Below are 15,045 nucleotides of genomic sequence, written 5' to 3'. Positions count from 1 at the left end.
TGCATGAAACTGGTAACGCGCACAAGTAACACAGGGGAAAATCTGATCAGAGTGTGTTTTGGGGTTTTTGGTTTTTCTAAAATCTCTAAAGAAGAGGCAAGGCAGCTGGACTCATCAGTACCAAATTCCAGGCAACTAGCTGTTATGGCAATAAAGTCTTGAACTTCTTGAGCACTGTGGGGAAAATCAGTTGCAGGAGGAAATTGTATGGGTAAGCTAGAAGGCGTGGGTAGTGCCCCAGTGAGGGGTAATTGGAAAGCACAGTGTGTTTCGTGCTTGTGGGTGTGGGAAGGGGGGCTGGTTTAGGATGAAGTGTTGAAGGGTGATTCAATCCACACTGGTTGCTGCTCTTCAGATTTCTTTTTTTCTTCAGTGATTTGGGGAGGGTAACGTGGTCGAAGTTCCTAAAATGGGATCTTACCCCTCCATGCCAAGGCTGTTTAGCGCAGTCCTGCTCTGCCCCAGCCACGAATGAAGTCATGGTCACACACAAGCCCAGAGCCTACAGAGCATCACTTCCCAGACAGTGGCACAATCCACTCTGCCCCAAGAACAGGTCTGCAGCTGCTAGGTCACAAAGGGGTGATGTCACTTCCTGTAACAAGCTCAGTGTGGCTAAGTCCTGTTTCACAGACTGGCCACCTCATTGAACACCAGGGTGAGTGAGTGTGCTTCAGCGTCAGTGCTGGCTTGGCTCTTGTGCAATACACTACTCTTGGTGTTTTATGGGCATGTTTGAGACTTCACAGGGGAGTTTCCTACAGCTTTCTGTGTGTGGCCTTAATGTTTACTTGAAGATGTCAATGAGGAGGGTAGTTTTCCATAGGTACTAAAAATCGAAAGCTAATTACTGTGCTTGTTTTGGACTGCTTTTCTATTGTATTAAGATGATGGAAGATATGTGCTGGAAGTGCGATGCTCAATTTCATCACAAGATTTGAAATGTTGGTTCTTGGTTTTGAATAAATAAAAACAGCATACTTCAACATATTTTGAATCTATTTATTATGCTGATGCAATGGAGGTGATGCTTTGAAATAGTATTGTTCAGAGCAATTGGAAAATGAACTGCCAACGTGATAAAGACTTGTCTTTCACAGCCCTTATGAATCAATACAGGTATCGACCTTCCACGTAATTGTCTGGATGCCTTCACAACATAGAAAACACTTATCTGTGAAAAACATATCTAAATTGTGCTTGTTAATTGAGATTGTACTGTGGATGTAAAGGCTGCCACTTTGTTTCTCTAACTTCTCAGGCTTTAATCTGGGCTTTCAATATATTTCTGCTTGTGCCCTTATTTTTTCCTTTGTATCCTGGTTCTTTACTGTCTGGATGTTTTCCTTCACCGTTATTAATTTGTACTGCGTAAGTAAAACAAAAACACAGATGCAGAAAAGCCATTTTCTGGGAACAAGTATATGTTCCCCCCTTGTGATCAGCCATTAAATATATCTGCATTGTGACGATGTAGAGGAATCTGTGATGAGTTTAGGTCAGACTGTTGGTCTGACCTATCGGCGCTTCATTGCTCCAGAGACCGAAGGAGTTGCAAGCCATGTTCCACACAGGGAAGACTGAGAAATCAGCAGCACCTTTATTTATTTCTCTATGCATATAAGCGAGTATGACCAGACAGAGTGTCTGCAACCGTAGTGGTGGATCAGTAATGTCACGGGTGGGACAGTTGCTCAGAGCCAGAATATCCCTCAAAAGGGGAAGTTAGAAACTAGAGATTGATGTGTCAGGCTTTTGGGGATAGGGGTTATATTCTTGACCTCTGGCCAAACAGTATCCGTCAGTTAAAATTCTAGTCATTTCGGTTTAAAACACTTGGGAAAATAAAGGTGAAGGTTACAGGCCGGCTCTTAGGGAGGGTTGGGGAGAAAGACTATGAGTTCCCTCAGAGTCGATAAATTACAGGTTCTCTGTACATGGGTCCTTCTAGTCACACTCCCTCAGAGAAGTATCTGTAACGGCATCTATAGTGTGCACCATAGGAGCAAAAAGTGCTGGAATGCATTACAAAGATCCTATTACTTAGACTTTTTTTTACAATAAAGTTTGTGCTTCAGCGGCAGTTTCTCTGAGATTCCTAATGACTGGGATACCTGCCAAGTGATATCAGCCAAGTGATTCCCTTTCAAATGACCACTGAACAGCCACACTGTGTCAGACCTGTCCTTACTCTCACTGTGCTGGCTGTCCAGCCGTTCACAGCACAACCCCCAGTAACAGACTCCACAGACATCATACTGCCCACTCTGGTTGTTTTCATTTAATTGAAACTAATGATAACAAACATTACGTTTTGGAAACAAATTGGAAAGTATGTATGTTGGAGATTAAAGACCTGCATGCTGGGAGGCTACAGTCTTTGTCCCAGCGGTGTCTTAGTTCACCAGTGGGCGTGAAGCCTTCGGCAAATGAACACGAAATCTCTGGCTCTGCAAGTTTGGATTTGATATTCCTGCCTTCTTTTTGAAACTTTCAGTTGGTTATTTCTGTGCTTCAGAAAAGGGAAAAAATGTTAAACCTCAAAAAGGAGGGTGCGGGGGATGGTAAGAGAATAGAATTAGGAAGACATTCTTCCAATACTTTCAATCTGCTTTGTGCTGTACATAAGCCTAGAGCTGAGCTCCCTTAGCCTGTTACATGAACTGAATTCATAAAGTGATGTTAGGCAACTTAGAATCTGACCTCAGTTTTCTACTGCCCTTCATTCAAAATGTATTATCATTCATACAAGATTGATAAAATGAAGATTACCTCAAACAAGGAGACAGGGTTAAAGGGATAATGCTATAAAATGTCTATAATTTAACAGCATTTAGCAGGATTTCTAATCATGTGATGAAGTTAGAAATTTAGGAAGTTAGGCAGTGAGCTGTTTTTCCAGGCTTAATATTATAAACACCTTTTTTAATGTTTAATGGACTTTTTTTGTCTTATTCCCTCAAAGACTTTAATTACAAGAGTGAGTTTCTCTATCTCTGCAATATCTGAATTAGAGATCGGGTTTAGTCATGTGTCATCTATCAAGTTACTACAAACCTTGCAGGATAGTGAGTAACTGCTGTTCTGATTTTTGGAATCTTTGGTTTGTGCATTATTTCTGAGAGATGTTTTGTACTGGTTTTTAGGAAGACGTAGAGGTTGTTAATATTCAGACTACCGAGGGTACTGAAAAAACTGGCAGAGAATGGCCCGACTTACAGCCAGAATATATGAATTTTCTATGTGTTTATGTTTTTATTCTTACTTCAGGTCTTGCTTTAGAAGTCATTGAGATACACAGGGAAGCTTTCTTTACGCATAAGATGGCCTGGATGCTAACTGAATGAATGCTGGTAGCACTTTTAATATAAAGAGCTTTGCACTAGCATTACTGTCCCCAGGCTGTAAGACATGCATCCTAATTCCCAAGCTTTTCCCTGATTCTGACAGCTAAGGGTGGCGGTCACTAACTGTTCTGTTTTTGCAAAAACAATTTCCACGAAAGGTACATCCGTCCTGATCAGATCCTGAACAGCACCATCGCCACGTCCGGCTGTGCTGAACACTCGGACCAGCATGTGGTGCACCTGGAGCATGTTGTGGTCAGGGTTCTCATTGTGCATCCTCGCCGAGGAGACCTGCAGATCAACCTCATTTCACCCGCGGGCACCAGGTCACAGCTACTGGCAAAGAGGTGAGTGGGCTGCATGCCTCATCCCTCAGAGCAGGGCAGCAAGTCCCTTCAAGGTTGCACAAGAGAGGCCAGCGACAGGTTCAGCAGATCACTGATGCCAAGCCTGACACTTCAGGGGGGTTCACTCCTTTCTGTTTTCTTAGCACGCGCGCATGGCTTGCGTCCTTGCTTGATGCAGCCGCCGTTTCGCTAGCTCGCTGTCTCATTTCAAAAGAGGGGACAAGTGTGCAAGGGGAAAGGCATCCTGTATCCGAGGAGCATGCTGTGCACTGCAGCTGGGGTCGGCCATTTCCGTGACAGGACCGGTGGTGACAACTAGAAGCTTCACTTCGTCATAAAGAACGCTTTCATGAATTTCCCTTTCATGACAACTGAAATTGTTAGCTTCTTATTTTTTGGTCACCTAGTTGTTATGTGTAATTTTAATTAGAATGTATTTAAACAAACCCTTTTCTGCATCTTCAACAACATTTAGATGCCTTTTTTATTAAGGAAAGAGGCTGATAAGAGAGGCTGATAAGTGAGAAATGATTGCAATTCACCGTCTCATGAATAAAATCAGAAACGGTTTGGATTTTTTTAGATAAAAAGGCTGGTTAGTTCATTTGATGATTATCAGGGGAAGCGTTTTGCTTAAAATGTAAATGTAAAAGAGATGAGTCTTTCTCCTTTTTAGTTCACTTAGATCTTAATTGCATTAGTCAGTTCCAAGGAGTTTCTAACATTTGTGGGTTTTTTGCATAGTTTAATCATTTTCCTCTGTGTATTCTATATTTTGACATTTCTGTAAAACACTGGTTAGCTTTTTTAGCATCAAAGGGCCGCTCTTTGTAGCGTTTTGATATTTTCTTTTCTCAGTTGACTGCTCTTTGTAGTGTTTTGATATTTTCTTTTCTCAGTTGACTGCTTTTAAAATATTCATGTATTTATCAGACAATATGTATAATGCATCTGGCAGGTCATGCTCCTGGTATTAAGATGTCATTTATTGATCTTTGTCAGTTATGTGTTTTCTGTTTGCAGTAAATAAGATGAATATCAACAAGATCTTATGTACTAAAGCAACTTCTTTTCTGCCCCGGAAATGGATGGATGGATTGATAAAGTATTTTAGTAATTACGACAGAGTGTGTGTTGCCAGATAAGGCATTTGATTTCAGTTAGTGGTGACGAGACTCTGGCTGTGGGCTAGTCTGGACCTTATAAAAGCTTTTCCTGCTGCATCAGTGCATCAGTTTGCTTCTTAATTTGCAAGCTATCTGCATTGCTCAATTAGATTTTCCCTCAAAGTAAAAGCATGCAAGATACTTATCCTTATACATCTAAAATAACAGAAACCTACAAAGTTAATTTAGAGTTGTGGCTAAGAGCCAGTAAGAAGGAGCATTGTGTTTGAATTGGTGCTGATTATCCTTTGTGACAGGAGCTATGAAAAGTTTTCTTTAATCAAACCAAAAACACTTCAAAGGAAAGAGTTCCTCCAGTTGAGCACAAAGGAACACGCTGTTCTCCTTAATTGATTTGTATCATAAAAATTGATGACTGAAAAGCCTTCAACTGACAACCTGAACTTGTTCACAGAGAATATGAACATCATTTGGCCTCACAAATGCCAGTAGGAGGTTTATAGTGGTATAAGTGAGTTTAATCTTAACATCTACAGTATCTCTTGCCTACTTTAGCTCTTGCTAGTTTTGCTGAACTGCTGAATAATCTGATGTGGATAGGTGTCCAGCACAGGTTACGTTTAATTTCTTTTTAAGTCAAGACCAAAGGCAAAGTCAGGTTCCGGGAACTTGAAGCTTGCTACCTACAGTATTCAAGTTGTTGCTTTTGGCTTTCCATCAAGGTTAACAATAATGAAGTCATTTCTTTATTACTATAAGGCAAGCATCAGCTAAAATGGCTTTAAAATAATAACTTTTATAACTTGGTGATCACCACATGTTATAGATAAGTCTCTGGTTGAAGCCAAATAAAGGCATTTTGGAAATGTCATAAATATCCTAAGAAAAGGTAATAAAATGTGCGTAATAATTCTTCTTCTTATGATAAGTTTTGGGAATTAACTAAGGAACAAGATGAATTTTGCCAAAACACTTCTGGTTCCAAGGAAACACTTGCGGTTTTACAAGTTTGACTTGCCTTTTGCTTGCACGTCCAGGTTGTTTGATAACTCCAATGAAGGATTCAGAAACTGGGAGTTCATGACTGTGCACTGCTGGGGTGAGAAGGCTGAGGGACAGTGGACCCTGGAGATTCTGGACTCGCCCTCTCAGCTGCGCAATCCTGAAGTTCTTGGTAAGTGTTTTATTTATGGAAATTTATAGAAATTCCTTCTTGAAATTTGGAATTTTGCTGAACATTTGCATAGGGTGTTTTTTTTATTTTTTTAACTGTATTTGAAAGTTATGAAGGAATTAGTTAAGAATTATACAGTGCCTTATAGATGTCTACAGCCTATTGAACTTTTTTCACATTTTGTTGTTTCAGTGGCTTAGAGTTTCACACATTTAAAAGGATTTGCCCTCTTCTCCTATCTTATTACATGTCATACTCCCCGGATTTAAGGAGGAAAATGTTTTTATTGGGAAAAAGTATTTTTTTTTTATTTTGTATTTTAAAAATACCAAATTAAAAAATGATAATTGAATATCTCTCAGACCTCCCAAGTTACACTTGGTAGAAGCAGCTTTAGAAGCCAGATCTGTGGAGAGCTTTAGTTTACCACTCTTGGGTAGAACACCTGCAGCATTTTCAAAGATGTCTTTGGCCTCATGGTATCCCATCTGATCAGTCTCCTTCTTGCTTGGACTTCCAGTTTGTAGAACCTCCTGATTGAGACAGGGTCTTGGTGGTGCCTTGGACTTTCAATTGCTTATATATGCTGTAGTCTCGACCATGGTTCAGATGACACTCAAGGACTTATATACCCTGATCTGTGCCTTTCCATAACTTTGTCGCTGAATTCTTTTGAAAGCTCTTTGTTTTGTTCATTTTTTAAGTCTTTACTTGGAAATTTTACTTGCATTACCCAGCAGAGGGAACCTACAGGAACTGCTGAATTTGTCCTAAAAGCGTGTGAATCATGGAGACAAATTAACATATCTTGTGATATTGCAGGTGATTGGCTAGACCTGAGCTAACACAGGATTGTTATTACTAGGGGGATGGACTCTTATCCAGTGAGCTTTTATTTTGAATTCATTTTCTAACAGTCTTTTTCACTTGGGTGTTGTGGGGTAGGATGTGAAGATAAATGGAAAAAAAAGATTTTTTTCCATGCATTTTAATAGGGCAACAAACTTTTGAAAGCAGGTATAAACTTTCTATAAGCACTGTGTAGAAATTATATTTAGAATTATTTAAACTGCTATATGTATCTTATACAGTATACAGTATGTGGTATACAGTATCTTATACCACAATGCCATGAACAGTATATTAATTTCCTCTTGCACCACATTGAAGAAGACGGTATTTGGAAGAGCTGAATTTCCTCCTTGTATGAACTTTATTCACTGCGCAGAGTGCAAAGTGCCGTTGAGACAGATTGCCTTTCTTCCTTCTGTGCGCACACAGGCAAACTGAAAGAGTGGACTCTGATCCTGTACGGGACCTCGGAGCATCCGTACAACTCTCACTACAGCTCTCACCACTCCCGCTCCAGGATGCTGGAGATTCCCAGCCCAGGACAGGAGCGTAAGGAGCCAGATCTGCTGCTCCAGGAGACCCCCGACGAGGAAGAGGTGGACGAGTACAATGGTAGGAGGCTGGAAACTGCCCTGGTCCTGCCTCGCCTCGGTGCAGCCGCTGACCTCCGAGAAGTGGCTGTTTAAAGATTTAAAAAGGCCTTTAAAAACAAACAATCCCTTTCGGGTTTCTGATTAGTTCAGCTGGTAAGCTGAGGGTATCATCACCAGTTCAAGCTCACCCAAAAGAATTTGGTCCAATAGTGCCCGGCTGTTTAGGGATTTTTGATTAAAGCCCAGATTTGAACCATGGATATGTGGTATTAATAATAATAATGTGGTATTTGACCTGCTTATACTACAGCAACAGCATTCCTGGTTCAAGTCCTGTTGGGCACTTCCAAGCTCCGATCGTAATCGTGCTGTATTCCCACTGATGCTCGGCTACTCTCTTCACCCTGTCAGCTACAGCGGCAGAGGGTGGAAGATGTGGCCTGAGTGTCTTCACAGGTCTCAAAGGCTCTGCCCTTTGAGCCTTGTTGAAGTATTAGCCATTTCAGACTGGAGCTGATAAAACTAGCTTTGACAAAATAGTTTTTTCCAAAACACAAAAAAAACATTAAGAATAGCTTCACCGGAAGGCTGTCATTCTACTATTTGGTAAAAGATCCCAAGGGACTGGCGTCAACATTTGGCTTCCTTTTTTTCCCCAGATATGCAAAATGCTGTGCAAATTGCGGAAACTTTAAAATCAAGAAGGTGTTACAGCCCTGCGCCTTTTAAAACAGAATGCCATTTGTTGTGTTTGTAGTTGTTTAAAATGCCAGGATTCTGGACACAGAGTGGCTTCTTCCTACACATAAACTGTCTGCTACTGTAGAGCATTTCTATCTATCTAAACGTTCTTAATCTTGCAGACGTTTGTAATAAATTAACTGTAAAGCACATACCTACTAGATCTAATACATTGCATTCAAACCATATTTAAACAGACCGATCTTCATTGTCAGGCTCAGAGGGTGCAGCTGATCGGTGTGCGATTGTCTTGTAGGCCCATGCCACACTGAATGCGGAGACCAGGGCTGTGATGGGCCCGAAGCCGATCATTGTTTGAACTGTATCCATTTCAGCCTCGGGAACATCAAATCTGGCAGGTAAAGGACTCCTGTGCTAAACGGGTATTGATGTCCTCCATTTTCGAAACACAGCAAGAATATTTCTCTTTGGAATCACTCAACAGTGCAATAGATACCTTTGTCCCAAGCCTCCAGGCAGAGAGAGCAGAGCTCTGTTGTGCTGCTATGCTTTCTGAATCTGAACCTCACTGTGACTGCTGAATTAGCACATTTTCATTCGCTGTTATATGACACATCCAGCACTGTGAATGGGTAAGGAAAAAGAGAGCCTTTCAAGAAAGGATGACCAGTGTTGTAAGGAGGTTAATGGAACAGGTGTTAAACCGCAATTAAAAAAATCTAATTGCTTTGAACTACAGTGAAAATGAAACACTTCCAGTATACGTTTTCACAGCCTTTTCCTGTCCAAGTAATCTCCACTAGAAATAGCTACATTAAGTCTTATAACTGTCCTAACTGCCTGTCTAGAATAAATCATCCAGGCTGTGGTCTGCCAAAGTCTATGTCATCTAAGTATTAGTGAGCCATTAAGCGCATTAGACTCCAGTGCTTAATGGATCCAGCCCATAAGCTCATATTTTTCATCCTCGAGCATTTGAAGCTGTGATTCTTTGCTCCACAATTTACAGGACTTGTGTCAGCTACTGTCCCCTGGGGTATCACGAAGACGTGGAGGCGCGGCGGTGCCGGCGCTGCTACAGGGGTTGTGAGAAGTGTGTGGGCAGGGCGCACAACCAGTGCACTTCCTGCAGAAGGGGCCTGTACCTGTATGCTGAGGAGCACACCTGCGTGGAAATCTGCCCTCTGGGATTCTTCTCCGATGAAAGTAAGGAAGAGGAGGAATTCACTTAAACATGCTGTACACGTGTGATAAAGTAAAGAACTGAACTGCAGAAATGTGTTATTGGGGCAATCTTCCAGCTAATTAAAAGCTAAAAAACAGCATTTACAGTAACTATTCATTACTATATTCTCTGAGATGTAAGCGCAAGTAGAAATTGTGCTTTCAAGCATGGTGCTTAATGGCGGAAACTTCTATTGAGGAACTCATTTATGGCATTTGAATTTCTGGAAGGGGTAACAAGCGATTAAACGATAGCATTTAAATGCCCACCACCCTTAATGAACAAAATTCATACTTGGAGAGAATAAACCTCACATGCCCATCTGGTAAATTTTGTTACTCTCAAGTACGTTATTACTAATTGTGTCCATGAAGGTGTGAAATGGAAAGAGTTAGTGGTGCTGGAAGCCTATTAACAAAGTTGTTTTCTGCTTCCAGACAGATGTTTTAAACGGGATTCATTCAGTGTGTGCTATAAATCCTTTAGTCTGTCCATACTGGCACCTGGTATAGCCTGCTATTTGTTTGCATTGCTGGTTTGTAAAAGGAAAAAGGCGTGAAAAGCTATCTACAGCTAATTTCTTTCCATCTTTGATCGGGTTTTGAATATTTTGTTTGTCGTTTCGGCCTCCCTCTTGTAAGAAGTACTGCACTGTTCAGCAGTCTGACGTAATGTGCTCTGAGCTCTCCCCGTGGGTGGTTTTGGGGTCTGTCAGTCAGGTGCTCTTTATATAATTAGCAAATAAACATTTCAGATGCTGCGCTGGACCAGTAACTGCGCCAAACATGAGGTCAAGCTTGCTAGAAGGGCATTGGCTTCCTTTATGTTTTATCTTCCTTTTTTTTGTTAGTTCAGAAGCAGTGCTTGCCATGTCACGAAAACTGCATGAAGTGTCTCCGGGATGCAGACCGGTGCACAGCTTGTAACGAAGGATACAGGTAAAATACACCCTGGCACACGAACAGCCTGCGCTTCACACTGTCTTGTGTCTTACGAGATGCTTAATAGATGCGACATTATTAGTTACTCGAAACTGCCAGAAAAATGGAATGGCTGTTAATATTACCCCTTGAGCTGTCAGGTTCTGTTAAACTGGATGGTTTCCTTGAATACAGAAAAGGGACAATCGCTGTCCCGTTCTGCTTTCCTGTGTAAACTGATTCAGATGTAAATAGGTTTGATTTTTTTTGTCATGGACGGGAATTCTGCGAGATAACCGGTGAACTGAACTCTTACCCTGTGCTGTGCCCATGGCCCCTCGCTGCCCTCCCCCGCAGTCTGGCGGGCATGACCTGCGTGCCAGAGTGTGCCAACGGCACCTTCTTTCACCTGGAGGAGATGAAGTGCAGTGCGTGCCACCTGTCCTGTTCCACCTGCACGGGTGAGCTTTACTTCCATATCAGACATTGGTTCCTTTTCGGGGAGACTACAGACGGATGCATTTTGGAGGTGCTTTTTAATCCGTGAATGTACAGTACAGTGCTGAGGAAACAGTTTACAGGCCTCTTCCAAATTCTGATGAAAAGGTAGCTGGAATAATTTCAGATAATATCCAAATACTCACCAGGTGTTCCCCATAAAATAAGTCATTGATAAAACGACACACAAATCCATAACCTTAACCACAATAATGTTATTATTCCACATTGCACAAACTTGTTTTTTTACACGAAAATGCATTTTTTGCAGAGGTATGCAACCCACTGGTATATGAAAGTGATATGTAGTTTTGATGGATACGTAGGTTTTGGTAACCTATTATTATGGCAGTTATTCTGAATCACAATTTAAGTCTTTTGTAGTGCGAGTGGTTACTTGCCTGTGGTATACAATAGTATGTAATATAATATCAGGGATTAAATGAGAGATCTTTACCACTGAACAACATTCTTAGTTTGTCTGTTGCAAGCCCCATGTGTAATTTACTGAGACATGGGAGAAGTGTGACTTTTTTTTTCACTGGCGCTCTATTGTGGTTCAATAAGTGGTTGTGTGCTGTTGACTGCTTAGGGCCTGGGATGGAGGAATGCATCCAGTGTGCCAAAGACTTTCTGCTGCAGGAGTGGAGATGTGTCCCAGCGTGCACTGAGGGCTACTACCCTGGGGAAGCTGTAGGTCTGCCTCAGCAGATCTGTCGCAAGTAGGTTCTGTGGTACCGCTAGGATTGTAGGACTGTGGAGGCCTTTCAGTTTATTTAGAGAAAGGTAACAATGCCGCAGGGCAACACGGTGTGCCTTAAAATATGTAAATCGAACCAGATCTTCTGTAATAAACTCTGATTTAAAAGAACCAGCTGTAAAGTGCGGAGAAATTATAGAAGGGGCGAAGATGTACAGATGTTGGCGGCAGGTTCAAAGGTGCAGTACTTTTGGACATGCCTTCCAGTAGCTGTACGAACTGCAGCTATCAGCCTGTGTTCAGTTCTAGCATGGTTACTGTGGCAACGTAACTAGCCCCTCTACCTTATTCTTTCCTTTTACAGTTAGACTGTCCAGCAGGCTGATGGTGGTAAGTTAACCCACTCTCCCAGAGCATCCACGCTTGTGTTCCATAGATCCAGGTGATAGGAATGTCAGGGAGGTGAATGGGATTAGACACACAGTTACTGGGACCTCTTGGTTCAGAAGCAGCTGCTGGTGGAGTCAGGCAGGCAGGGAACGTCTTTCATAACTGTAGTCCTGGAACGTTCAGGAGCCACTTTTACAGCAGCTGCCCAGATCTCTGCTGTAACTATTTAGCAGTTAAGCCCATCGCCAGCAAATCACAAATGTGTTTCTTGAGTTATAGAGCTAGAGCAACTCCATTCACACCTAGATGACTGTAAGAAGTGTGGTCGTGCCATCTAGTTGTCAGCTTCTCCTGAGCTTAAAAAAGACTTGTTTTTCCCTGAAGGGCCAAGCTTTTCATGGGGTCTTTAACTCCAGCTGAGAGCTGATTCTGTCTGACATGAAGTTATGAATTAAACTTTGAGACTGGAAGTTGAGATTCAGCACAGTGAGATTCAGCATCAGGTTTCTTTGCCGATAAGCTTGCGTAAAAGACTTGGAGACTTTATGCCTGTTCAAGACAGTTGTCTCTGCTGACTGATGGTATAGCAGAGGTGAGGCAATGGTGCTGTATATGAAGCACAACTCAATAAAAATAAACGATTGCACACCCAGACATTATGAAGATGCTGTGCAGATAAAAAGCAGAGCCAGCTGAACACACACCCTGTACTCAAAATTACATCTTTAACAGACTGTCAACATTTCAGCAGGACAACTTTGGCTTACTAAAAATTCATTCTCTGTATAGGTTCCCAAACCCTCCCAATTGCACGTGAAAAGGGAGTACCCTTTGGTTTAAATTGGAAGAAACACAGTTTAATAAATAGACACATCTGATTTTATCATTTATAATGAACAGGCTACATGAAACACACCTGCCACCTATGGCACCACACACCTGCACTGGCTGAACAGGTCACCAGTAGCAACTTGTCAGGTCGTTTTTAAACCAGAACCATTTTTTTTTAACCAGACACAAACCAGAATCACTCTTCAGTGTAACTCTTCAAGGATAAACAGGGTAGGTTTAACGTGTGAAGTCTCCGAGTTGTTAATCTAGACATACCCCTTTGTTTTCAGTGTTAATCTTGCATTATGTGGTGCTAATTTTGAGGATTTTCTTGCTGTGTTCCTGAAATGAGTCGTCTTTTCTGAGGGTGGAGGCAAGCTGTGAGTGTGTATTCAAATCTCCTCCCACACGTGCAAAAGACAGGAACTGAACTGAGGAAAAGAATCATGCTCTATAGAGAACTGGCAGACCTAGTGATGATTTAATATGTTTTCATGCAATATTAAGGAAAAAAGTTACTTTCCCACCTTGAGTTAACTAAGGGTTGTTTATATTATTCTGTGTTTGAGATAGGTTTGAGTAAAAACCTACCTTGTTAGCCTTATCTTAAGTTACATAACATGTTAGTTATGACTCTTCTGAAACTTTTCTGGGATAATATTGGTACTATATTGTCATTAATAAGGTTGATTTGGATAAGTTTGGTGATAAATTTCTTTTTTACCTCTAGATGGAACGTGTACCTAAAACAATTTTTTGGGGATTTGTTCATTTTTGGGATTCGTTTTTTTTTTTTCATGAATCATCAAGCCCTGTGTTTCTTGCCTTCATTTACACCAACATCTCCTGTGCTGTCCCACAGGCAAGGGGAGAAGTGATAATTAAATATCAGGAGAAACAGAGTCCTCACATCTCTGAAATCATTTCGGTTCCTGGTGTTTTTACCAAACCACTTTTTCTTGGAGATACAGGGCCACAGCATCTCTGAGTCGCCTCCCATCTGTGTCTGATTAATTAGAGCTCAGCAACTTCAGCGGGCTAAACTTATACTGTGCTGAAAAAAAGAAGAAAGAAAACACAGCGTTTTGGCCGTGGAGCCTTCTTCAGGTATGAGCTTCTTCCTCACACCTGAAGAAGGCTTCACAGACGAAACGTTGTTTTCTTTATTCTTTTTTTCAGCATGGAATAAACCTACGCATGCTGACGCAGCTCCCCGTACTTTTACTGGGCACATAAACATTTTTAATTAAGTTACTGTGCTGCGAATGAAGTTGTTGCCCTTGCCATGAGTTAAGAGTGATGGTTTGGAAACACAGAAATTCTGGAAAGGCAGTGCTCACAAAATTATTCCCAATTGCTGGTTTGGATCTGGGGAGTCAGAAAGTGTTGTCTCAGCATGCATTGTCCCTGGGTCTTGCTTGGTTGGCACAGAAATTAACGATTTAGCACGTAGGTAACAGTTTTACTCAAGAGTAACTTTTAGGATCTGTCGTTGTTTCTTCATTTCCATAATTGCCCATAAGTCACCAGTGTAGTGCAATTTAAAAGGAACAACAAAGAGACTGTGTTATATAAATCTCTTCACCTGCGCCGCAACTAAAAATTTATAGTCTCATTCCAAGACTCTAGCTCACTCTAATGGCTGCGATTAAGGCCCAAACAGAATGGAAGGCTGATTTTTAGAATTGGTTTGTATAAATCAGACTTTTGTTTCATGTTAGTCTTCTAAATTATACCAGAGGTTTTAAAAAAGGTAGAAGTTGATGCAATGGATATTGAGAGAACAGCAGTACAAAAAAACATATAGATCCATTAGACTGACATCATTATTTCTGGGAATGACATCGTTTTGTGGATTAGAGAGGGGTGGGCCTACAGGAGTAAAGAGCGACCACAGATGATTAAGAAGGGCAGTAACACATTAGGCTTTGGTCTTATCCCTTCATCGTTTTTTTATTGAAGTCAGGTGTAGGGAACAGTAGTTCGGTTTCTGCTGAACGATGCAGCCGATGTCGGAGAAGCAGATCCAGCTGTGCTGTGCCTCAGCCAGCTAATCGGAGTGCGTTCCTGCACGCAGAGCCCTTGGTCATGTGACTCACGTTCCTGGGCTGCCTGTCCTCTGTTTAACCCAGGCCGTCTCCAGGGATCAGTCAGGACACCCGCAGGAGACACAGTGAAGAAACGATGAAGGAAAATGTTAACTCTGTCTTGGCTCTTCCTCCTACACCAGTATTTTTCTTCCATCAGTCTGTCCCTGTGTGTTCATATGGCTGGTGTCTGTAGCAGGTTTATACTGTGGTGCCGGAGTCACGTGATGTACATTTACGTCAACACAGGAG

The 15,045-nt window shown here is 41.6% G+C and overlaps 1 protein-coding gene across 2 annotated transcripts in view; it reads left to right on the top strand.

Annotated features, from left to right (window-relative positions):
* pcsk6 (proprotein convertase subtilisin/kexin type 6) overlaps positions 1–15,045 on the top strand; it is a 46,351-nt gene that overhangs the window by 24,721 nt on the left and 6,585 nt on the right. For both annotated transcript variants that reach the window (XM_088922078.1, XM_088922079.1), the window contains 8 exons: positions 3,506–3,694; positions 5,859–5,995; positions 7,277–7,459; positions 8,438–8,540; positions 9,152–9,348; positions 10,218–10,305; positions 10,645–10,748; positions 11,378–11,507. In XM_088922078.1, coding sequence (XP_088778204.1) covers positions 3,506–3,694; positions 5,859–5,995; positions 7,277–7,459; positions 8,438–8,540; positions 9,152–9,348; positions 10,218–10,305; positions 10,645–10,748; positions 11,378–11,507 — 1,131 coding nt within the window. The remainder of the gene's footprint in view (positions 1–3,505; positions 3,695–5,858; positions 5,996–7,276; positions 7,460–8,437; positions 8,541–9,151; positions 9,349–10,217; positions 10,306–10,644; positions 10,749–11,377; positions 11,508–15,045) is intronic.

The sequence above is a fragment of the Atractosteus spatula genome, chromosome 7, assembly GCF_055471065.1.
Source record: "Atractosteus spatula isolate fAtrSpa1 chromosome 7, fAtrSpa1.hap1, whole genome shotgun sequence".
Classification (NCBI taxonomy): domain Eukaryota; kingdom Metazoa; phylum Chordata; class Actinopteri; order Semionotiformes; family Lepisosteidae; genus Atractosteus; species Atractosteus spatula.
The sequence above is the reverse complement of the archived record's forward strand: the minus strand, read 5'-3'. Positions and strand labels throughout refer to the sequence as shown.